The following is a 26,934-nucleotide window of genomic DNA, read 5'->3' as shown; positions in this document are numbered from 1 at the left end:
TTAGATGGTCCAGCCTGAATAAAAGAACTAGAGAGCCGTTTTTCTCATACTTATCTTTTGCTTTTATACATCCCCTGACATTCCAAGGCAGTGGCAGAAAGTGTAGGGGCTCAGAGGACCAAGTAAGAACTCAGAATGGAGATCTTGTCTCCAGCTCATTTCTCAATCCCCTTTGGTTTATTTTCTTTTCTTGAAGGGAAACAATCTATGTTATTGGGATCCATATGGAAGTATACTAGAATTCTTGGGGAAATCAGGAACTTGGAGTTTTCTGGAACTCACAGATGAATGGGAAGTGAGTATAGACCATGCCCTTATAGGAGTTTGTTCTGAAAGGGAGAAAAGATAGAGGATGATAACTTGAGGGAATGGTAGAGACAAGGGAAGGGATATATGGCTATGTTTGTAGATATTAGAGAGAGAGGGCAAGTGGATAAGGAGAGAATGGAGATGAGAGAAAAGGAAGCAATGATGGGAGAAATCAAAGGATCATAGATTTTGAGCTGAGAGGGATGTTAGAGACCACTTAGTCCAACCTCTTTATTTTACAGATGACGAAATTGAGTCCCAAGGAAGCTAAGCAACTTGCTCAGAAGCACACAGGCAATAAATGAAAGAGGCAGGATTTCTCTGGCCAGAACCAGAGCTTATGGCATAATAGACAGAGTGCTGGACTTGAAGCCAGGGAGACTAGGGTTTTAATCTTACTTTTAACATCCACACCAGCGCTTCCTTAAAGTCCTAAACAACTCAATCCTCAGCTTCTGTAAATTCTAGGATGGAGATCTTAATTCCATGTTAGCGAAACATATAGGAATATTAGATTACACACTAGATCTTCCATGATCCCATAGAAGTGTTTCACTTTCCTAATAAGAAGCTCTGTCAGTTTCCCATCTGACAAGCATATAGAACCATGCATGAATTACAAAAAACTCCAACAAACTGCATTTATTAAGTTTTTACTCTGTATCATAGATTTTGCAGAGCACTGAGGATACAAATTTTAAAAAAAACAAACAAAACAGACCCTGCTGTCAGTAAATTCAAACTCTAATTGGGAAAGAAACATATATAAGATCAATTGAAAGGCAGTGGAAGGGTCCAGAAGTCTTAATAGTGCACAGTGTTGAGGCAAGGAAGATCCAGGGGTCCTTAGGGACAACATTAGGTCATATAACAGTACCAGGGATCTGCTGGGCATAGAGGCAGGGCAGATGGTGAGGCCTAGTGGTCCTCCATCTCACTGTAAGGAATAGTCAGCCTGTTCAAACCATGTAAATAGGCAAGTCTAGCTGAGTTCTGGGTCAACTCAACAGAGAGACAGTCAAAAGAGGAAAGCAAAGTAGCCCCAGGGGTGGTGAGTCTTTCTGCCACTCAGCTGTCCTTGTCATGTATTTGAATATAAATATGTATATTCACAATACATATAATACACATATTATGTACATGTATGTATATATGTGTGTGTATTTGCACAGAGAGAGACTGAAACAGAGCACCTGGCTACCTAGTTATCTCTATCATGCATTCATATGTGTGTATACATATATATTACATACATGTGTTGCACACATATACATGAGTCTATATATATGAGAAAGAAAATAACCTCACTAGGCATCAGTTTCCCCATTTCCTCATTTATAAAATGATAGGGTTGGTCTCAATGCCTTTAAGTTTCCTTCTAAGTTTGAATTCCCAGATCAGGCACAAGTTAGATATACTTTATACATTAGGCCATTGATTTTAATAAATTGTGATTTTTTAACAATTAGACAAGCATATAGAATATTCTTCAGCTTGACTTTGATAAAATTAATAATTATTTGTCCCATACTCTTTGTTTACAGCATTCATCCAAGTATTTGTATACTTGTAGGTCATAGGACAAGGATTAAGGGTGACTAAAGTATTCTGAAAAATTCAAAAACGAAAGCTCAAAGATATGGCACATAAATTTTCATTTCTTGTTGACTCCTTTTAAATTACTCATCAAAAGTAGGTGGTTGTATTTCTTTTAATATTGTATTTCCCCCTCCACACCCCCACTTTTTAGACACTTTTTGGATCCTTAGACCACGTAGACAAAAAGTATAATTAACTGAATTCTCATTGGCATTTGTATTTAGTTAAATTTCAATGAAATCTAAGGTAAGAGAGAACAATTGATGGATGCATTTGTACATATTTCTATGTGTCCATTTCAGCACAAAAAGTGGTATGCAACTTGAATATGTACACCTGTGTGAAGGACTCTATAGATAACACTAAAGAAGGGGACAATGGATTTTGAATGGGAAAAAAAAGCTCTCCTCATTTAGACCTATTTTTTTCTAGTTCTTTTCAGCTTTAGAAAAGGAGACATATTTTTCATATAATTGCTAAACATGTTTGCTTATTAAATTATTCTTTAATTAGTTAATGATTTTAGCCAAGCTTTGCTCTTAGGATATTCATTTTGTGGCATATAATAATTATAGATAATTAAACTATCTCAAGCCTTTTTCCCCCAGCAAACATTCTGGGTGTCCAAAAATGACAACAAGTTGTAAATTAATCTGGAAAACAAAGCATGACAGATGAAAGATTTGCTTGGAATTAATTAGGCAGTAATTATATGCTGAACTAGATGAAGAATGAGACTCATTATAGAAATAAAACACTGCTCTGAAAATGTTTATAGTTACAAAAATCCTTACCTTCTGAAGAAATAAAGTTCTCGTTTATCCATTTCAGTGCCCTTAAACAGTCCTCATCATCGTTGAGAGTGAAAAGATTAGAAGGGATTTTGCCAGTGTATCTTTGTTTGCCGTCCTTCTCGATCTCTCTGTTAGTCAACAGTTTAGTGATGTCAGCTCCTGTGGGACATGGGACCTGAGGCAAACATATCAAGAAAAACAGTATGCTGAGTGATGACATAGTCATCCTAAGCAGACGGGACACGAAGAATGGTTGGCATAGGTATGCTCCTCCATTAATAACCCTTTACAGAAGAGGGGGATTAGTGACAAGCTAAAAAGAAGGGGGAGGCTGTAGCTCAGGAAAATTCAATGCAACCAACATTTAGCACCTACTATCTACAAAACTCTACAAAACTTTGCAATGTGTGGTATTTTGTTTTGGGGGGGGGGAGGGTATTGAAGGGAATAAACATTTAAATAACACCTACTATATGCCAAGTTCTGTGCTAAATGCTTTACAGATGTCTCATTTGATCATCATAGCAACCCTGCAAGAAGGGAGTTGTTGTTATTATTCCCATTGTACAGTTGAGGAAACTGAGATTAAGTGACTTGCTTAATTAAGGTCATACAACTACTAAGTTCACTAGGACAGATTTGAACTCAGGTCTTCCTGACATCAGGTCCAGCACCCTAACTGCCCTCTGACTTGCCAGCCAGAGCTGGTCCTTTCCCTAAGCAGTTACTCACTAACTACCTGATAACATTTGGAGGGAATGAAAAAGACTTCCTGTCTCCCCCATTGACCTCCTTGGCATCTGAAATTCTCATCATTGTTAGCATTCGCACACCATTTCCTGAAGGCTCCCATTAAAATGCAATTATGTTACCTGGGAAGCCTAATATAGCTAACAGATTAATAGCCATTAACACACCAGCACCAATTAGTTTTTTGTTTTTGTTTTTTTTTAACAAAGGGAAACACAAAGGAGATGGGACACAATGCAAGCAAGTTTGAATAAGGAAACAGGCATAACTGCCTGGGAGATACAAAGGGATGGGGTGGAGAAAAGCACTGAAGAACTACAGTTTTGTCTATGACTGTTCTCATCTGCAGCTGACAGGTATAACTTCCCAGTCCTTTGCTGAGGTGCTCACTGCCACAGCAGCTGAATGTGGCATCTTAGTCCCTTAAAAAATAGTATTAAAGTCAATTTCTTTTTTCTTAAATATTTGCTCCACTGTTGTCCCCATGGGCAGCTGTGATTTGGATGGAAATAAAGGTCTTAGAACCAAAGCAAGTTGACTTGTGGTATTTAAGATGGTAACCTCATGTCTGCCATGTCAAAGTATATCAGGTATTCATCCTCTTTTGAGCCCCCTACCTATTTGTAAAGACAAGTGGGGCAATCCTGAACAAAGGGACCACATCCTTTTACCTATATATAAGCACCCTCAGGAAAATGGATTAGGGAGTATGAAATGGCTGTGTCTAAAAATAAAAGATCTTTTGGAATTAGGTAAAGAAATGATTTCAGTATCTTGGTTTGTTGACTACTGTTTGAAAAAGGAAACTCAACATTCAAGTGAACTCATGCTGATTTTCAGTTGAATGGAAAGTTTGGGGGAGTCTATAGGGATATTTATTCCTTGTAATTTCTGCAGCAGCTGAACCTGGGATTGTTGGTCACAGTTGAGGAAGCAACAAAAGACATCTCTCCCTTATACAGAAAATGCAGACAAAAGTCTTTAAGATGTAGAGAATCAAGCAAGTGAACCCAGGGGAAATAATGAGAAACATGTTTGTCAACTTCTTTCCTGTCTTGTAAACTTTAGGGGTAATATAACTCTGTTTCAGCTTAGCAGAGAGGAAAGAACACTCATTCCTCTTATCGATGGGACAATTAAAATATGCTCTTATTATTATAAATTGTCTAAGGGAGGGAAATGTTGCTCAGTATGCTCACAAAATTCCTCAAAAAGAATTTTTGTATATACCTTCTGTGCAACTACAATTCAATGAATTAGAACAACAGTCTTAAATTTTTCTTTAAATTAATAAGGAAAAAGGATTTTTTGAGGTGTGAAATTAAATAATTATTTTAAATGAGTTTGAATCCAAGATACAACCTATTCTCATGGTTCTTTTTGGTATTACTAAAATGTCAACAAGTTCTATTTGTGGAAAATACCTATTTTCTGAACATAACCACAAAAATATATCTTTTTAAAAGGTGCAATTAGAGATGATTTTCTTTCTTACAAAATGGACCTATATTTCTCATTATAGTCTTAATATTCCTTACAAAAGTAGACTGGTGGCTTTTATTAAAATGAAAAGTGTGCACAATAGTGACCATAAGATATTAGAGTTTTGAAATATAAATGGAACTATCATGAAGAACAGAAAAGAGGTTGATAGCATGGAAGAAAATGGAATTTTAGTCATATCACACCACTTTAGTAAGTCATGCTTTAATGAACTAGAAAAAAAAAAGTCCTTCACAGAAAATTATCATCATGAAGAATAAATGAACAGCCTTTCAATTTATAAAACTCTCAGTGCATTCCCCTTCCAAACAATGGGTGTAGTGCAGATATAAAAAGTCAGGGGGAAAAGAACAAAAAACAAAGTCTAAACTGAAAATGAGTTTAGTCTAGTTGTAAGAGGTACAATAACCTTCCCCACAATCTATGCAATTCCTACATGGGCTAGCACTCATGTAGTTCTTTTTGGCCATTACTATGGTATAAAGAAGTAGGGAAAACTTCACTGAATGCCTAATTTTTCATGCCTGTAGGATGGCATCCCCCATTGTTAAGGCAGACAGACAAATTTGGCAGTAAGAGTTGAAAGACTGCATCCAAAGTAAACTGTCCAGAAAGAGCTTGGTAGAACTCAAGTAATATGTGAAGGCCCCTGTGTGGAGAAGGGGCTGTGGAAGTATACACATGGAAATAGTATTAATAATAAGTAATGTTAAGAGTACGAGTATTTTGTAATTATGAAACTCAAGTCATACTATCTCTTCCAATTAGAGTGTTTTCTGGCACCAAGAGGATGTTTCTAGTCAAAATTGTTAATTAGCTAATCAAAATGACACCCTCTTTGTTTGGGACTTCTATTCAATTTGATTCACTTTAATGAGCATTTATTAAGTGTCAAATGTGTGTGAGGTGTTATGATAGGAATTGGAGATACGACAGCAATGAAAAAGTCTCTGCCTTCAAGGAGTTTCCATTCTACTGGGGTTTGGGGAGAGAGAGGTACAATGTACACAGATAAATACAAAGCATAATAAATACAGTTGTACAGAGTAGTTTAAATAGGGAGAGAACACTAAAAATTGGGGAACCAGATAAACCTTGAATTTTGAAGAAAGATACAGATTCTAGAAGGCAGAGATGAAGACAAGGTGTAGTCAGGCAAGTATGATGGTGCACACTTGAAATTCCTGCTACCAAGTAGGCTGAAGTTGACAGATTGCTGAAGCTCATGAGTTCTAAGAAATAGTGAGCTAAAGTTAAGCGTGTGTTCACCCTAAATCCTTCACAACATGGTGTATCATTGGGAATGAGGGCCACTAGGTTGCCAAAGTTGGAATTGGAGCAGGTCAAAGCTCCTATACTGATAAGTAGTAGGGTGAAGACTGTGAATGGCTGCTATACTTCCAACCTGGTTAAGATAGAGAAGCCCTGTGTGGGAAAAGAAAGCTGGAGTGCACTCCAGATGTGGGAGACTGCCTATATAAGGGAACAGGAGTAGGAGACAGAATGTTACAGGTAACTGGGAACCATATTGTAACCAAACCCAGTGTGACAGAGGTGACTCAATTACACGGAAAGTCTCTCAGCTATTTTTGTTGCACCTCCCTCCACCTCTTGTCATCTCTCTATTAACCAACATGAGAAGATGACCATGAGCACATAGCCAATAGATGACCCTGGCTGCCTGTCCTTCTACTGGCCTGTTAGCCCATGTTGATGTTTTGACATCTGCTCTCCAACCCCATGAGCCTGTTTATTGACTTTGGTAGATTTCTTGGAAGGTCAAGATAGCTCTGTTAAGGTCTGCTCACTGGCCTATTTGTCAACCAATGGGATTCTGTATTTTGTGTAGACCCTCCTAGAGGGTCAAGGGTAAGGTCTATCCACCAATCAGACTCTGTCTTTTTGGACTGTTCTGCTGGTATTGCCTGGGGTAACAAGCACTATAAAACTAAGGCCCTGAAGGAAGGGGGCATCTCAGATCATGAGAAAGATCTGAGGCCCACTTCATTAGCAGGGACCATGGACCCTTTAATAAAGTGCCATTGGCTCAGAACTCTGCCTCAGTAGGGGTTTTTCTTGTAGATTGGACAATTTTGAAAATCCCCACCTAATCCATCTTATAGATTGTAGGATATGGGATCAAGATGCAAGATACTGTCAAGACATGAAGTATAATACAAAAATTAACATTAATATGTTCACGTAACTATAACAGTTTGAAGTTTGGTGACTGGTTAACACTAATGAGTTGTCATTTATTTCAGCTATGAACAGACTGATGCTGTCATTATTTCATTCCTTCATTTTGTTTGTTTCTTTGGTATTTACTAACCTTACATACCTCAGCCAAAACTCCAAGGAGCCGCTAGGCATGGTAGAACAAGCTTATAATCCCAGTGACCGTGAAACTGTCACTATCAGCTTTCTTGAGCTCAGGAATTTTGAGCTGCTATGGGCTATGCCAACCTGGTGTCCATACTGCTTGGCAACAATATGGTGAGTGCCTGTTTTGATAATGGCTCACAGTGCAGAGAAGTTGGCCTCTTATTCCCTTAGTGCTAGAAATATAAAAATAAGGGGGTCACAGACTCCAGGTTTCAAGCCTATTAACATAGGGAATTACTAAAAATGTTACATTTAAGCCTGTTCTCTAATTTCATGACATAGATCTTAGAAGCCATGAATAAGGACATTGCTGCCCACATGAAAAGGTCAAACCTCCTCTGAATATAAAGATAAAAAACTTCTCTCTTTTAATGATTGCTTTCTTTATAGTCCTATATCCCACTTGAGGACAATGGTAGGATCAGCCTCCAGAGAATCCATAGTGTATATACATATTATACGTGCGTGTGTGTATGTATGTGTATGTGTATCTTTAATTAGGAGGGTAAGGCAATCAGCAGTTGTATTTCTCTACTCTGCTGTGATGTTGAAGGTCAATCACAGGTACCTCAAAATTTCCTTCTAATATTTTTGGCTTTCAAGCACATAAATTTTATGCATATTATTTTTCATCTTTCTGATTCCATGCAACAAAATTACCCATTTAGGGAGCATATGCTGCTAAATGGTAAGGAAAACAGCTAAGAGAACCTAGTATCTTCCCCAAACCTACTGGGATAGATCTGTATTTTAGGAATATTAATTTGGCAGTGATGTGGAGGATGACTTGGAGTGTAGAAAGACTACAAACATGGAAAGCAACTAGGATACTACTACAATAGTACAGGCAAAATGTGATCAGGACTAATAAGGTAGAGACTCTATGAACAGGTGAGGTAGTAAATATGAGATGAGTTGTGGAGGTAAAATCAATAAGGCTTGGCAACTCACAGTGAGGGTAAAGGAAAGAAAAGAATCACAGGAAAGATTTGAAATTATACATAGCATGAATAAGCTCTCAATTACTGGAGAAGGTAGTTCAAGAGTAGATAAGCTGTGTTGTTAGCACAGTATGGAAGGTAGTGCAGCTGAGCAGTGGGGGAAGGAAAGGAGCAGCTAGAATCAGCAATTCTGGAGTCTCTTTCCCATAGTGAGCCTGGCTGCAATAAGGGTGAGGAAATCAGTATTTATTAGGTGCTTACTATGAGCCTGGCATTGTGCTAAATGCTAGGAATACAAATGCACATAAAAAGAGACACAAAGACAACAGGAAGGTGAAGCGGCTTAATTGCTGGGCATGGTTTTGAAGTCAAAAATATCAGTAAGAATTAGTGGGATTTCCATTGCTGATGTCTGGAAATTAACTCTTATGTTTACGCAGAACCTTGCAGTATTTGATGATAGGGAGAAAATAGAACGTCCTCAATAAATATCAGTTATTCCTGGGTGGATTTCTCTTTGTGTTTAGGAGTATTCCCTTGTGATGTCCCTCAGGAGGTCTTATGTATTGGGTTCTGTTGCTGACTTCCTGAAGTCTTGAGCACAGAAAACACCAAAGGAATGTAGCAATGATGAACATAGGTTTTCAAAAGCTATTTTACCTCAGTTTCCTCATCTGGAAAATGAGGACAATAACAGCATTTACCTCCCAGGGTTGTTGTCAAGACCAAATGAGATAATAATTGTAATGGGCTTAGCAATAGCACATAATAAGTGCTATATAAATGTTAGTTCTTGTTATTATGACAGTATTTTTGGAATAATTTACTCTCTCTTTGGGGGTATCTGTGTCAGAGTTTGGGGACTCAAATTCTCTCAGACCTCTGACAATTTTCAGATATTTTAAACCACCCAACCAGACTTATTTAGCATATCATAACCTGTATTTTATACCACCACTTAAAGACAATGGAGAAAGGTAGGACTTGGTGAAATAATAAAGTAAGATTAGAAAGGCCAAGCTAATATAATGAAAATGACAATTCTACCTAATGTAATTATTTAGTCCCATAACAATCAAAGTACCAAAAATTTATTTTATAGAGCTAGGAAAAATAATAACAAAATTCATGTGGAAGAGCAAAAGTTCCAGAATATCAAGGGAATTAATGAAAAGAAATGCAAGGGAAGGTGGCCTAGTCATACCTGATCTAAAACTATATTTTAAAGCAGCAATCATCAAAACTACTTGGTAATGGCTAGGAAATAGAGTGGTAGATCAGTGGAACGGGTTAAGTATACAAGACACAATAGTTAGTGACTATAGTAATCTACTGTTTGATAAACCCCAAAACTCCAACTTCTGGGATAAGAACTCAATATTTGAGAAAAGCTGCTGGGAAAAATGGAAAAATAGGATAGCAGAAACTAGGCATAGACCAACATCTTGCACTGCATACCAAGATAAGGTCACAATGGGTCCATGATTTAGAGGTAAAGGGTGATACCATAAGCAAATACGGAGGGCAAGAAATAGTTTACCTGTCAGATCTATGGAAAAGGGAAGAATTTATGACCAAACAAGAGATAGAGAACATTATGAAATGCAAAATGAATAATTTTAATTGCATTACATTAAAAGTTTTTGCACAAAAAAAAGTCAATGCATCTACAACTAGAAGGAAATCAGAAAGCTGGGAAATAATTTTTACAACCAGTGTCACTGATAAACGCCTAATTTCCAAAATATATAGTGAACTGAATCAAATTTATAAGAATACAAGTCATTCCCCATTTGATAAATGGTCAAAGGATATGTACAGGCAGGTTTCAGATGAAATTAAAGTATCTATAGTCATATGAAAAAATGCACTAAATCACTTTTGATTAGAGAAATACAAATTAAAACAACTCTGAGGTACCACGTCACACCTATCTGATTGACTAATATGACAAAAAAAAAATGATAAATGTTGGAGAAGATGTGGGAAAATTGGAACACTAACTACATTGTTGGTGGAGTTGTGAATTGATCCAACTATTCTGCAGAACAGTTTGGAACTATGCCCAACTGGCTATAAAACTGTGCATACCTTTTGAACCAGAAATACCACTTCTAGTTCTGTATCCCAAAGAGACCATAAAAAAGGGGAAAGGACCCATATGTACAGAAATATTTATAGCAGTTTTTTTTGCAGTGTCAAGGAATTGGAAATTAAAGGAATGTCCATCCATTGGTGAATGACTGAACAAGTTGTAGCATATGAATGTAATGCAATAATATTGTGCTATAAGAAATGATGAGCAGGTGGATTTCAGAAAAATCTGAACAGACTTACATGAACTGATACTGAATGAAGTGAGCAGAACCAGAAGAACATTGTACACAGTAACAGCAACATTGTGCAAACACCAACTATGATAGACTTAGCTCTTCTCAGCAATGCAATGATCTAAGAAAATCCCAAAAGACTCATGATGGAAAATGCTACATCCAAAGAAAGAACTATGGAGTCTGAATGAAGATTGAAGCATAGTATTTTTCTCTTTTTTTCTTTCTTGTGGTTTTCCCCTTTTGTTCTGATTCTTCTTTTACGACGTGATTAATGTAGAAATATATTTAATATGATTGTATATGCATAGCATATATGAGTGCTTGTTGTCTAGGGAAGGGGAGGGAGGGAGAAAAAAGTTTGGAACACAAAATCTTATAAAAGTGAATGTTGAAAACTAAAAACAATTAAAAATTAAAATAAAAGAACTATAAATTAGAGATTATCTAGTCCAATCTTCTGATTTTACAAATGAGCAAACTGACTCTCAGAAAGGTCAAATGACTTACAGTAATACAGTAATACAGAGTAATGAGTGACACAGTTAGGTCTAGAAGCCAAGCTTCCTGACTCCTAACTAAGGTCTTTCCAGATTACATCATTCTGTTCTTTAATAATCAGTGTCTTTTTTAATTCTGACTGATGACAATCCTAAGAAATACCTCATAATCCCAGAATCTCAGTATTAAAAAGGACTTCATGAGTCATCTAATCTAATCTGAACAAAAATTACCTCTTCAATACCCTAACTGGTGGTGTTCTACATCATTTCTTCAATCAATATGACTACTGATGACTTGTGTCTCTTCCTCTGAAAACTGCCCATCCTTTGATTAGGCAATGAATTTAATTCTTATAAATTTGACTCAGTTCCCTATATATCTTAGAAGTGACACTATTATCAGAGAAGTTTACTGCAAAGATTTATGGCCCCACTCCCCTTGCTTCTTTTCTACTTTTAGCTGCATTGGTGTTGTTTGTACAAAAAATATATTTTTTAAAATGTATGTAATCAAAACTGTTGATTTTACCTCCTGTGAACACTAGTCTGTTGTATGCATTTGCTTCTGTATATCGTGCATCTAATATTTTTCAATGAACAATGTATTTCTTTCTCGGTACCAACTTGTTTTGATAATTATAGCTTTGTAGTATAGTGTGAGATTTGGTATTACTAGATCCCCTTCCTTCACACTTTTTTTTTCATTAATTCCCTTTACATTATTGACTTTGTGTTCTTCCAGATATTTTATAATTTTTTCTCTTCTTATAAAGTAATCCTTTGGTCATTTTATCGGTATGGCACTGAATACTATCTAAATCAGTTTAGACCGTATGATCATTTTTATTATGTTGATTTGGTCTACTGATGGGGAATTAATAGTTATCCAGATCTGTCTTTATATGAGCAAAGGCTATTTTACAATTGTTTTGATATAGTTCCTGAGTGTGTAAAAATGACAAGAAGATTTATATGTATTTTATACCCCTCTTCATTATTTTAAATACAATTTTTCTTCCTGCTGGATTTTGTTATCAATACACAAAAATGCTTATAAATTTGTGTGTTTTGTTTTATATTCTACAACTTTTAGTAAAGTTGTTCATTGTCCTAATGAGGTTTTTTAGTTAACTCACTATGATTCTCAGGGTAAACCAATATATCTGCAAAACATAAAATTTTTTCCTCTTTGTTTATAGTTATTACTTCAATTTCTTTCCTTGTCTTATTGCTACAGGTAGAATTTCTGACACTATATTGAATAGTTATGGTTATAATGGACATCCTTTCTTTACCCCTGAGCTTAATGGAATGGCCTTTAGCTTATCCTCAGTACTTGCTCTTGATTTTAGATTGATACTACTTATCTTTTTTCATAAAGTGACATTTATTCCCATGCTTTCTAGTATTAAATAAAACAGGAATGGATGTTATGTCTCATCAAAAGCTCTCTGTACCTATGGATATAATAAGATGATTTTCTTATTAATATAGTCAATTATGATTGTAGCTTTCCTAATATTCAACCAGTCCCGCATTCCTGAAATAAATTCAACCTGACCACAATGTATTATCTTTATGACATATTGCTATAATCTCCTCACTAATACTGTATTTACAATTTTTATCAATATTTATTAGGATATTGATCTATAGTGTTTCTGTTTTGATTCTCTTTGGTTTATGTATCAAAATCATATTTGTGTCATAGAAGGAATTGGGTAGAACTGTTTCTTTTTTTTTTTCTGGTTTATGTATGAGTGGAAAGAATTGTTCTTTGATTTGGTAAAATTCACTTTCATTCTGTTTTTTCCCCTTCGAAACCTGATTTTTGTTTGTGCTACTTCTTTTTTTCTGAGATAAAGTAAGTTTAGTGCTCTATTTCCTGTTTTGTTAATCTGAGTAAGTAATATTTTTGTAAACGTCCATTTCATTTAGATTCTTGGTTCTATTGGCATAGAGTTGAGTAAAATAACTCTTAGTAATTTCTTTTCTTCTTTATTCATTATGAATTTACCTTTGTATTTTTGGTAAATGTAATTTAGGTTTTTTTTCTTCTTTTAAAAAATGAAGTTAGCTAATAACTTTTCCATTTCATTACTTTTTTTCAAAGAACCAGCTCCTAATTTTATTAATTCAATGGATATTTTTTGCTTTCAATTTTCTTAATCTTTCCCTTGATTTTTAAGATTTTTTTTGGTGTTTAGTTGAAGGTTTTTGATTGGTTGTTTTTCTAGTTTATTTTCTTTTTTGTTACATGCCCAATTAGTTGGTGTGGCCTTTCTTTTGCTATTGAAAGTGTTATAGATATGATTTTTTTCCCTAAATACTGCTTTGGCTGAATCCCCAAAATTTTGGAATATCATTTTCATGGCTACATTATCTTTAATGAAATTATTGTTATGATTTTTCTTTGACCTACCCATTCTTTAGGATTGTTATTTTAGTTTCCAATTAAATTTTAATTTATGCTTCAAAGATCCTTCATTGAATATAATTTTTATTGCAGAATGCTCAGGGAAATGTACATTTAATATTTCTGCTTTTCTGCATTTTTGGTGAGATTTTTGTGTCCTAATAGTCAAGTTTTTGTAAAGGTGTCATGCAAAGTTAAAAAAATAGCTATACAACTTTTTATTTCCATTCAATATTCTTCAGTAGTCTATCATGCATAACTTTTCTATTTAACTTCTTCATTGCCTTTTTTATTCATTTTTCATTTAGATTTGTCTAGGTTTAAGGAGAGTAATTTATATCATCCACTATTATTATTTTACTATTTCTCCATGTAATTCATTTTTAACCATTTAGAAGCTGTGCCATTTGGTATATGTGTGTTTAGTATGGATATTATTCATCGATTATAGTACCTTTTAGTACAATATAGTTTTTCTCTTTTACTTAGGTCTATTTTTACTGTTGTTTTGCCTAAGATCACAAATGCTACCTCTGCCTTTTTTTTACTTCAGTTGAAAAATAAAAGATTATTTTAACCTTGTGTGTATCTTTCTATTTCAACTGTGTTTCTTGAAAACAAGATATTGTTGGATCCTACTTTCTAATTTGGTCTGTATCCTCTTCCATTTAATGACTGAGTTTATCCTATTCATATTCACAGTTGTGATTATTGTCTGTTTCCCTCTGTCTTATCCTCTTATACTTCTCTTTGTTCCCAATCCTTCTTTGTTTTGCTGTACTTCTGACTACTCCCTCTATTATTATGTTATACCTCTTCTCCATTCCTTTGACTCCTTTATTCTCTGTTAAGTAAAATGTATTTCTGTACCAAACTATGTGTATGTGAATTTTTTCCTTCTGATATCATTTTCCAAGTGTCAACCAGTGCATTCTTTTAATTTCTAACTTGCCTTCTGATTCTCAGAGATTAGAGAAGTTTTATTTTAAAATAAATTATGTTTAGGGGCTTTTTTTTGTTATGGCTTTCAAGTAATCTAAATGATTCTTAAATTATCTTCCCTTGATCTATTTCCAGATCAATTGTTTTTACTTTGAGATACTTCACATTTTCTTTTTTTCAAGTTATTTATTTAGTTTTAATATTTCTTGTTGCCCAACAAAATCAGCTTCTATTTGTTCAGTTTTAACTTTAAGGGAATTATTTCCTTGGGTAAGACTTTTTACCTTTTTTCCCAAGCTGTTAATTCTCTTTTCCTGTTTTTCTTCCATTCCTCTCCTTTCTTTTACCATTTCCCCTGTGTTATATCATTTAGTTTTAAAAATAAATTTAGCTCTTTTGTTTAGATCTTCTTTAAACTCTTCTAGGAATTCTGGATGGACTCATGGTCATGCTGAATTTTTCCTTGAGGCTTCATTTGTAGATACTTTTGTGATATTCTCTTCTTGTGGATTTGTGCCTTGAATACAAATAATGGCTCTTTATGGTGGGATTCTTTTTGTTCATTTTTGTAGCTTATGTCTTGACTCTGGATTTTATGCTAGTGCTAGGCCTGAGCTGTCCTCTTATATCCTTCTACTGTTCACACACCTCTAACTTGGAGCCTGAAAGCTTTTAGCACTCCCAAAATGTTGTGATATGGGTCAAATCTGTTCATTGCCTTCCTGGACTGGGCTCTACACATTTCTGACCCAGCTTTGGGTCTATTGAATTGTCCCTGATTGTCCATTTTAGTAACTCACTGAAGTCTCAGAGTGACCAAGCTGCAGGCTTCATTTTAGATTCTGTTCCCAGTATCAGAATTACTATTTGCTTCTGAACTTGTTGCTTGCTCAGTACACAGTTATGGTTTATACTTTTCACTACTTCTATGTGCAGAATGCCTCTTCAGTTTGACCCAGAATAGGGTAGTAGGTGACAGAGCTATCAGATAGCACTCATTCCTCTGCCCTGTCCTAGTTCAGGGATCCCCTGGAATTTATTCTTGCTCTGTTGCTTCATCTCCTGGTGTCTAGTCTCATATCTGTTTTAGTCCCTGGGATGGACTTATAGTCAGATCTTGTCCCTAGTGTCCACAGACACCTTTGCCTTTCTCTCTAAGTCACCCTGGCCTGGAAAAATGACTCACTATAGCTTTTCTTGGATTTTCTGATCAGAATTCATTTTAGTGCATTTCTAGATCTTCATAGAAGAAGCTTGGTGGGGTAGCTAGGCTGAACTTCTTCCTGTGAATCAACTGTCTTGACTTCCCCTTTCCCCTTCTACTTTTTCATAGCTTTGTAAGGAAGTATATCTTTATATCAAACTGAAATCTACCTCTGTAACTGTGACCCATTTCTTTTAAGTTTTGTCCTTTGTTGACAAGAAGAACATGTTTAATCCCTCTCCTACATGATAACTCTTAAAAATATTTGAAGATATTTACCATGACTATCCCTAAGTCTTCTCCAGACTCACCATCCACATTTCTTTTCACCATTTTTCATATAACATGCTCTAAGATGCTCCCTTATCCTGGTCACCTTTTTCCTCATGTATTCTAGATTATTAGATTCCTCGTGAAAGTGTCACATCGAGAATAGAGTATATGAATTAGGATATGATCTGACCAGGACACACTATTGAGTTTACAACCTACTTTTGCCTACTCTGCCTTGTACTTGTAAAGCTGACTTTTTGAACTAAAGTGTAAGACTTATATTTATCCTAATTAAATTTCTTCCTGTTATATTTGACAAAAATGTTCTGACCTACCAAAATATTTTTCATTCTTGACTGTCATTAAGTTTGTTAACTTGTCATATCCCAGTTTTGTGTAATCCATAAATCTGATACAAAATAGTACAGGGCCAAGCACAGATACATGGGACATTCTACTATATTCTACTACTACTACATTCTACTTTTCAAGCTGAACTATTAACAATTTTTCTTTGGGTCTGAATCTTTGCATCTTGTTCACAAAGTTAGGCTCATAGTCATACATACATACATATATATATATGTGTGTATATATGTATATGTATATGTGTAACCATTAACAGTATATTCTAGAATTTTGCCAGGAGTCAAAGACAAGCTTACTGGTCTATAGGTAATTTCAGAGCATATTATTACATTTGTTCATTTATAGATTAAAACCTAAGGCTCAGAGAGGCTAAGGGACTTGACATGCCCACGTGCTAAGTTAATTGTAATGTTGAGACTAGAGAATGGGTCTTTTGACTATTCCATGCTACCTCTCAATTCCTCAGTGTGATTCTTTTGGTAGCTATCTCACCTTTAATCATGTTCATCACCTACCTGCAAGAAGTGCCTTTACCTTTATTAACCTACCCTTACCTATTAGGCCACATCAATAAAAAATATAGGTCCTTGGATATGCCTAACAAATGTGCTCTGTAAACATGCTCAGTCATCAAAATCTCTATAGCCATTAGTTCTTCTTTCCACCTGAGGAAGCAGAATTATATTGTTTCTTCCATATCCATTAGAGAAAATTCTTCTTTATACCCCTCTCAACCAAAGAAAATATGACTCTTCTTTGTTAACTTTCTTTGTTCATGAATCCAAGAAATAAGATTTGGTTACCACAACTTTTGTTGTGCCATTTTCTGCCATAATCATATCCTATTGAATCCAGAAAGAATTAAGTTAATTGAAAGGTTTCCACTTTTCTTTCTCATATCTCTTAGTTCTTCTCATCTCTATCCCCCTCTAAAAATATCTGTATGGGGATACAAAACAGGCTACTTTTTTTTTTTTAAAGGTGCACTAAGAACGATATGGTTTCTGACTTCACCATTTAAAAAAAAAATCTTGTCATGTCCTAAGCAGTGTTACATTTTATAACAACTTGTAATATTTAGCATTGCTTAGGCAAATTGGTCAAAATGGCCACCTGCAGGTAGCCAACACAATTTCCTGATGCTGCCTGAATCAGATTAAAATATAATTGGGAAATATTTAGTGAAATAAATAAAAATACAATACCACATAGATAACATTAATTTGTGGTTTACTAGGTCAGTCTGCACCAGCAGGGATCCTTTTCTATTTGCATTTGTCACTAATGGACTAAAAGATAGAAAACTGGACTTCATACTCAAGAAAACCTAAGCTAAAATCCTATCCTTATACTTACTAGCTATAAGACCGTGGGCAAGGCACTAAATTTCTCTCTAAAACTCGGGCAGCTCTCTGAGACTAAGTTAGGTTACAGCATACTAGTTTAAATTTTGCAAATTATAAATTTATATTGTTAAAGGAAGCCATTTAAACATTCACAATCCTGGGGCCTGGTCACTAGATAAATGAAAGAGAAGGAAAAGAAGCAATTAAAAAAAAAGATAAATTCCCTCATGAATTCAACTGCCCTTTCCACATCACTCTGGTTACCTTTAATTCTCATATCCTGGGGAAAAATTAAATTGGAACACTGTTGATCACTTTTCCATTTATTTTTTCCAGTTGTAAAAATGGCAAGAGCTTAATGTGCCACAAGCTAATGCTACAAGGGCAGCTGGACACACATGGGCAGATGCTCATTTCAATCAACATCCTGGCCATTTTGTCCATGCAGAGCTTCTTCCAAAGTGGCAGGGAACTCTACATTGGAGAAGGATGCACAATTTGCAGAAAATAAATTGAAACATAGGCAGGGAGAAAGGAAGAGAAAGAAAGTAAAATATCTGTATGGTTAGGAGACATCAAAAGAAATAGAAATGTTTAAATTTCAAATATTTTTCCAGTTTATTTTTTATCCTTTTCTCAAGAAAAAAACTCCCTCTATAACCTTTCAAAATTGAAACTCTATTTATAAAGGAATAAAAGCTATTAGTGAAAGAAGTGAAACACAAGTAATGTTTAAAGGTAGCTAAGTATTCCTACTGGACAGGTTGGGGAGAGCCACATTATGCAATCCAAGTGCAACAGACTTCAGACATGCATTAACTTACCCCAAATGCATGCCTGGTTATGTCTGAATTCTGATAAAAAGATCAGTAAATGTTAGTCTTTTAGTCAACAGATTAAAGAGTGACATTTCTCCAACTTGTTATCATTTTTATCCTTGAACAGAATGTTTTTGTTGGAATGTGATGAGAAGAGGGTTTCAGGATACAATTCTGGTCACGAGTATGCCTTTAAGAGTGCTTTAAAGACACAGAACAGCAGCTGTCACCATCCACAGACAAGAGGAGATGCTCTTTACATGAGGAGTGTGTGCCCCGGTAAATGGATTAATCGTTAATCACGGTAATCATCAAACATGTTGGTTTCTGCCCTACGTGCACAGCACAGCCTTACCTGGTATTGCTGCCCAGTACAGAGGATGAGGTGGTCATATGGCACTATCTTTTCATTGGAAAGAATGACGTGCTTGGCAGCTCTGTTTATGCCAATCATTTTACCAACCACAACATTAACCCAGGAACAAAGTGACATCAATGCATAATCTTTATCATTAAAACAGTGGCTGTGAAGAAAGAATATCCATAAGTGACATTTGAGCAGCTGACAGCAGGCATTAATTAGACATCTGGTGGGTTGGTTGAGGTCCCCTAGTGGTTCAAGTCTGTTTTCTTGCTGTGAGTTTACCAGAGCCCATACTAAAAGATTATTCGTTATGAAACACTTAGTTACAAATTGATATCCTCAAGCTAAAGCTAAATTATCCCTCCCGGCTTTGGACCATTCCACAACAGGGATTTTTAAAGTAACTAATGCATGCCAACTATACTCTTTCCTCTCCTTTTTCTCCATAACTGTGGAAATTTTCTTTCCGATTTTAGGAGGATATAGTAGGCATTTAAGTGCCTACTATATGCCAAGCATTTTATAAGTATTATCTCATTTGGTCCTAACAACAATCTTGGGTGGTAGGTGCTTTCATTATCCTCATTTTATAGTTAAGAAAACTGAAGCAGAGAGAAGTGACTTGCCCAGGGTCACAGAACTAATTTTTTAATTCAAATATTCCTGAGTTTCAGGCCCATAATTCTATCCACTACACCACCTAGCAACCTCTATTTTAGGTTAGAATAATGTGGCATTTTAAATGAGGTGACCAGTCTCTAAGGAAATGGAAGCTAGAGGAAGATAATTGCTTTGCAGAGTCCCAAAGACAAGGCTCATAGTCCTAGGTACCTTTGGGATCCTGTTCTACTTATTAATACTTCTCAAAAATTAAAAGTAGAATGTAAGTTCCTCAAAGGCAGGAGATGCTTCATATTTGTATTGTCTGTTGTCTTAGAACTATTATATTTTAATTACATTATATAGAACAGTTACATTATAAATGGAAGAATTAGGACTTGATCTAGACCTTGTGATTCCAAGTCCACTTTGAATTTGATTGTGCCTTCAGAATAATACAACAACAACCACAAAAACAAGCAAACAAGAACTATCAGTTCTGTCACTTTCTAAACATGTGACTTTAGTGAAACTATTTTATCTTTCTAAGGCTCAATTTCCTCATCTATAAAGTGGGGGTGAAACCTGCCCTACTTACCTCCCAACATTGTGAGAAGGATCAAATGAGATAATGTATATGAAAAGGCTTATATAGATAGATATAAATACACACACATATGTATATGTGTGTATGTGTATATATGTACATATGCAAGCATGTATACATACACACATATAAAATATATGTAATCTTTATGGATGATATTATTATATAATCATGTTTATGAGTATTCTTTTTATACAAAAAGATATGTAAACAGAATCCTAATGGGGTAATAGATGAACATTTTTCTTTTTGATCCACGCATTGGATGGTAGAGGTACTAGTCTGTTCTCTAAGCTCAAACAGAATCCTAGTAATGGAAGCACATTAGGTAGATTGTAAAGACTGTGAAAAGTAATGCAGTTCTTTCCTTTGTATCTCTCTCTGTGAAGGCCATAGGGGGATGAAACAACATGCACAAAAATTCTTTTAATGAGAAAAGAATATCAGATATGTCTGGATCATAGGAAAATAATACATATTAGAGCAAAAATTCCCTTATGAAAAGTTTTTTACTTTTATATGAAAATAGAAAATATGTTGGTTTTAGTTATATATTCACAAGAAATCCTAAAGGGATTATCCATATTTATTGTACCATTTCTTTCATATTAGCAATATTATAGCAGGTTGTATGAGGTGAGAAAATTTTAAATACATTTAGTGTATGAGGATTACTTTCATGAGCCTTCACTCAAAGATAAATTCTACCAGGGGAAATTTGTAGAAGGCTAAGGTAATACTATTCTTAATGATAGTATTATTGATAATGTCAGAATGCATATTTAATAGCTTAAGCTTGAGAGTTTGTGTGATGAGAATTGGCACATAAAGGCATTAATTTTTAGGTGTTTTTTCAGAAGAGAAAGGAAAGATATTTGAGTGTGATAATTGATAGATTGTCAATAGACTGAATTAAAGGCATTTTTCATTTTTAAAATGTGACTTTTGAAGTGAAAAAAAAATCTAACTCCCTCCTTTACTCCCAGCAAAAAAAAAATATTGGAATTTTATTGATTTATTCAGCAGATGGGTGAAAGCAAACCTTGGGAGGGAGAAGTATGTATTTTTCCAAAGTGATTTCCCTGAGCAGACAGTTAATGGCTGTTAATAGTCCAGCATGGGAGAAGCTGTCTCACTGATGGCTTGATGACAAGAAAGATAAATATACCAGGGCTCCTGTGGAGACAAAAGGGACTGAGGCAGGTAGCTTCTAGAAACAAAGAAGCTTTGTGGATACACTTGTTCCTGCCTCTGAAAGAGAGATAGAACTTATCTTCACTGGCAATAGACAGTAAAAACAAACCATAACTGCCAAACTTCAGGGTCAGAAAAATGCTAAAAAGAGGTCACCATTGTGAAATAGCCACCTCCACCACAGGACTGGTAGTAAAAATTTAGGTGTAGGTTAACTCTGTGTCCAAAATTTAAGCGAGATGCCTATAAGGAAAACGTAAATAGGAGGGAATCCTGTACTTAATATGATGGTAAACTTTTTCAATTTCAGTGGACCTAGGAAATAAGGAAGTTATTATAATACTATCTTATATTTGTATAAAATATATAATTTAAAAAGCACTTTCATACTCATCTCATGATCTTTTTTTTAAAATTCAATTTTGTTTTAAATTGTTATAACAATCTTAGGAGAGAGTTAAAGTCAAATGGTTGAATATGTTTCCTGTTTCTCTTCTCTCCCACTGCCTGAATTTTGATTATATCCCTTGTCACTAACAGAAGCATGTCAAGATTGAGAAAAGGAAGGGAAAATCAAGTCAGTCAATTGTGCTTCTTGTCACTAGCAGTAATGGTAATTTAAGGTTAATGGTGGCTGGGAGGAAGAGTTAAAGATCTTCCCCGCCTATTAATAAACCTCAATGTTTTGTTAATTTCTTTTGAGGCACTGGGTCAGAGGGTCCTGCCCTCCAGCTCTGAAAAGCATATAAATGCTCTGAGGTGAGGTTTCACTTCATTGGAAGTATTTGTTTGGCCAGACAAGATTCTGGGAAGCTGCTAAGGAGCCCTCTGGCTTGAAAACCCAGATGTGGGTGCTTCTCTCTCTGGTAACTACGTATGTATGGTCAGACAGTTGGATCTGTCTGTTGATCTGTGATGTATGCGTTACTTATTGTCAGACAGTTGGAAGCCCTGACTGTTGATATTTATTTCTCTGTATTTTCTCTGAACTTCAAGGTGCTGACTTTTTCCCCTAAACTAAGTGAATGATATTTGTGCTTGATTAAAGTGATTGTTCACTGCTCAAAAGCTGCTTTCCTTTTAGAAAAGCAGATCAAAGAGCCCATACAGCAGGCCCTCCTGTATATGCTGTGATCCTTACTGTTATACTAGCTAGGGCAAAAAAAAAAATTTGTAGAGAGAAGTTTTAAATAAACGGCTAAAATTAAATTTAGCAGACATTTGTCGCATGATTACCCTATATGTGGGCATTTGAACAATCTGTAGAGCTCAGATGTCCATGCTATTCTCGTATCGCATGACCAAAGGTAACTGAAAATGAGCTTTATCTGTGGAGATAATATGAATTACCATTTTCCTGTTTAGAGCTTCCACAAGTAGTTGCTGAGGACCATGGCATCATTTACCTCCTCAGAGTGAGGTGCCTGAATGATTTGGATTGTGTTTACACATCTAGTGATGAGATCATTCTCAAATGACGCTAGTTATTACTCTTTCTCAAACCATTCAGAGCAGCATAGTTAGTAGAACCTCAGAGGTTCTCACGAAGCAAACCTAGTTCAGACTCCAATTCTACAAGCAATTGTACCATTGCATGAAATTTGCTGAATTGTCTAGATTTTGAGATATTGTGAAGACCAAGTCCATGTCTTAGAGGGACTCATATATTTTGAATGGAAGTTTTTGTTGGTAAATTTCAAAATTGCATGTGATTAGTGAAAAAGCTTTCATCACAAAAGAAGTAGTAAAATAGCATGTCATTTTTTTAATGACATGGACAACATGGGGATTTGTTTGGTTCAACCATGTATATTTGTTACATGGGATATGGGTTTTTTTTCTTCTTTTTTAATGTGAGTGGAAGGGAAAGAAAATATATATATATATAAAGATAGCATAAACTTGCTACTACCTGTGAGCCAATAGTAGTTTTCTGGGTTGTTGTTTTTTTCAATCACAGCAACCCTTTCTGTAGGCTTTGAGAAAAGAGCAATTTATTGTCTTCTTAGGAGCAGTATTTTAGTTTTTAAAAAGTAGTTGTAAAATGACAAAACTAGAATGCATATAGTCTAACAACAAAACTGAATCCCATCAATTTCTCCCATTTGGTTTTAAGCAACAGACTGTATTCTATTTCAAAATACTAGCATGTGGCATCATGGAAAAAACACTAGAGCCAGAGTCAGGAGACAATAGGTTCAAATTCTACTGTATGGAACTTTTTAGGACCCCAGTTATCCCAGCTTAAAACAAGGATAATAATCTTCCAGGCTCAAAGTCAGAAAAAGTACCATGTAAATCTTAAATAAAAATGTGAGTTGTTATTATTCTTTGTAATTTGTCATTTAGACTTAATGTAAATGCACATATATTCCCATACTCCAATTTCAAAATGAAGAAACAAACAGAACTCATACTCGCTTGCTAAAAATTTCCTCTGTCCAGTGTTCAGAAGATTTTTTCCTGGAAGTCCATGTATTGAAATCAGTGTAAGGTTATTAAACTTCAGGTGTGGGCTAAGGAAGAAACAGAATATGAAGCATAATTCACTGGGAGCTTATTAAGATTTAATTTGGTAATATTTTTTAAAAATGATAACATTTCAACTAAGGAAAACATTTTAGTCAATACATTCAAATGGTTTTTTCCTTTCATATTTAACTTTTATTTTTTCTCAATTACATGTAAACAAAGATTTTAACATTCTTTTTTAAAATTTTGAGTTCCAAATTCTCTCACTCCCTCCTTCTCCTTCCCTCTCCTTGAAAAGGCAAGCAGGAGCTAGTTTACCCCCCGCAATGAAAATGCAAAAAAATCAATTCAGGTGTTTACTGGTGAATTGTAAAACAACATGCAATGTTTCCTCAGTTGCTATTTAATGAACAAGTTAATTCCTATTTTTTGCTTTCTTTTCAAATACAATAAAATTCCTGCAGTTTGGGGGGGGTTGAAAGACTTGTATCATAGCAAAAATTTTGAATTTCATAATTTTATTTGGAAAAATGCAATTCTGTTATTTTGAGGGATTTACATGAAAACAAATGAGGCTCATAAAGTATTGTCTAATTGGGATTCTAGGCATTCTCTCTGATGAACAGATTAAACAGAAAAGAAGTATCTGTCAAAAACATGCCTTACACTAATTTATCCTTCCCTAAAGTTCTTATCTGATGCCTCATCATGCAATGGGGGGAAGGATTCCTGGGCAATCCAGGCTGACCTAAGACCCTGGATGTTCTTAGGCTCTGAAATGAAAAGGAACTCAGAGTTCATCCAGTGCAGCTTTCTAGTATTATTGACAAACAAACTGAGGCTTGGAGAGGTTGAATGGTTTGTCAATGGTAATTAGCAGAACTGGGATCTGAAGACAAGTCCTTGTGCCTCCAAAATGCATCATTCTTTCCACTCTCCCACATGCTTTATCAGAAGATATACTACCAGATGATGAATCTTGTTGACCATAGCTACTTGTTAAATCCTCTACCTAGTCATGGAGAGAACTGCTATCCATATAGGGAGAATGAGTATTGATACTGATAAAATTATGGATACTTGAAATATATACCACATGAGAGGGGTTTAACTGAAAGCTTACAGAGCTTTGTTGTCAGTCACATATACATAATAAAGGCAGATAAGCAGCCAAGCAGGAAGAAGAGTCCTCTGACCTTAGCTTCCATGCTTGCTCAGATTCATCGGTATGGAATGAGCCAAAGCACTGGAAAGGGCATGTGTTAGACCCTCATAGCACTGTGGAGTTTCTTTAGTAGAACTATCCTGAAATAGGTTTAAGGGTACAGGATTCTCCATAAGAATATTAAGTATGATTGCTAGGACTTTCTAACCTTAAGTCAGATCAAATGTAAGTCCCTTAAACTTTATGAGCTTCAGTTTATCTGTAAAAGGAGAGCCTTGGACTACATAACCTCTACAAACCTTTCCAATTCAAAATCTGTAAGATCCATTGGGAGAAAAAAATGCCTATAACTGCGAAGGCTCTGTGTGTTTAGAGGTTCTCCTTTTGGGAGAAAAAAAAAAGCAGCTAAAATTTTCCCCTAGTAAAATGGTTGGGATTTGAGGGCCCAGCTTTTTTAAATGAGCTGTAGCTTAATTTTCTGTGCTTTAACCTAAAAGGGAATTGGTGGAATTCCCTCTTCCTCTTATAGGGAAAAGACAGGATCTCATCTGAGCTTTTTAACTGAAGCCACATAGAGAAGCTTTCTAGCTTTATGCCCAGTGGATCATGCCTGGCAGGGATAAGCAGTTATAGGTGTTAAGAAAAATCCATATGAAACTGAAACTCTCAAGCAAGATATTCCTGCCAGGTCCACTGTGCAAGCTCACCATCTTTCTCTCCCTGATATCTTTAGCACTGTCTGGACCTTGGCTACATCTGCAAACCATGCCCTAATATATCTATTTCATGCCACTCTATTAATGACCTAGGACTGTTTGAACACAAATTCTGGCTTATCTTTTGTAGACTAAGCACTGTAGGACACTGAAAATTACAAAGTGGATTTCAAATCCTTCTTCTACCATTTACTACTTGTGTGACCTTGGACAAGTCATGCAACCTATTTTAACTCAATTTTCTCATCTGTAAAATGAAGGAGTTAAACTAGATGGCCTCCAAGGTTCTTTTTAACTCTAAAATCTCTGACCCTATGAATTAAGATTTCATAGGATTAATTCAATAAAAGATCTAACCATTATCTGATCATTTTGAGAATTTTATTATATAATTCTTTCCCCTTCCCCCTGGAAAAAATTACCTGAATGATTTGGCTTTCTGGCTACATTCTCTGGTACTCTGCCAAATTCTCCATTTCCAATATTGTCTTAACAATCTTGATAGTAAATAAAATCCTTTCCTTAAAGTAGAGCAGTTTATTTTACATAGCCTTCTCTCTGGTTTGGCCTTGAGTAATTCAACATTTTACTAATGTTTTTATACTGAAGAATACCTGTTGCCCAGGCTATGGTGTGTAGTTGGATGGACAATCCATATGGATTAATAATTTTGATAGACACTGAGCTTGAATAATATTCTGGACCCAGAACTGAATAGGTAGAAAGGGGCAGGTTGGATTGCCTTTGGGACATTGCCCAGTTCTTATAGTAGCAAAAGCTTTTGGTCTGAAGCAAAGTCCCATTGTTTAACAGCAATATTCTTCAAGCAAAACTGTATAGCTGAGACATGGAATATCATAGGACACAAAGATGTAAGCTGAGAGTCACCTAGTGGTATGGATGGGCTATACTACATCATCAAATAAAAGTTGCCCAAGTTATCTGTCTGGTATCAGATGGATGACCAGAAAAAACAAAAAGATTCAACATCTCCTCTGTGGTGTTAGATGAGTCATTTAACCTCATGAGCTTTTTCCTTATCTATGAAATGAAGATAGGGATGGATTAAGGAACTTAATGGCCTCTGGGACTCTCTTCCAACTCTAGATCTATGAATCTATAAATGGCAAGAGCAAAAGAGAATTGATGGACAGGCCATGTGTTCTAGTGGTGTCCACCCAATGTCAGGAGATACAGCATAAGGTTCCCAGCAAGCTGGATAGAATTTTTATGGAAGACTTAGGAGAGAATATGGAAAAGAGACAGAGAGGATAAAAAGGTATGCTTGAGTTATAGCCCTTACCACCAGAGGGAGAGAAGATTGGATTAATGAC

At 35.4% G+C, this 26,934-nt stretch overlaps 1 protein-coding gene across 3 annotated transcripts in view; it reads right to left on the bottom strand.

The window, feature by feature from the left end:
* Positions 1-26,934, bottom strand: part of CFAP61 (cilia and flagella associated protein 61) — a 343,664-nt gene that overhangs the window by 116,564 nt on the left and 200,166 nt on the right. For 2 of the 3 annotated variants that reach the window (XM_072634555.1, XM_072634557.1), the window contains 3 exons: positions 23,665-23,763; positions 18,838-19,006; positions 2,703-2,877 (listed from right to left, as the gene is read on the bottom strand). In XM_072634555.1, coding sequence (XP_072490656.1) covers positions 2,703-2,877; positions 18,838-19,006; positions 23,665-23,763 — 443 coding nt within the window. The remainder of the gene's footprint in view (positions 1-2,702; positions 2,878-18,837; positions 19,007-23,664; positions 23,764-26,934) is intronic. The other variant, XM_072634556.1, reaches the window with a different exon arrangement.

This window comes from Notamacropus eugenii, chromosome 1, assembly GCF_028372415.1.
Source record: "Notamacropus eugenii isolate mMacEug1 chromosome 1, mMacEug1.pri_v2, whole genome shotgun sequence".
NCBI classification, from domain to species: Eukaryota; Metazoa; Chordata; class Mammalia; order Diprotodontia; family Macropodidae; genus Notamacropus; species Notamacropus eugenii.
Note: the sequence above shows the minus strand (reverse complement) of the source record. Positions and strands in the feature narration are given on the sequence as shown.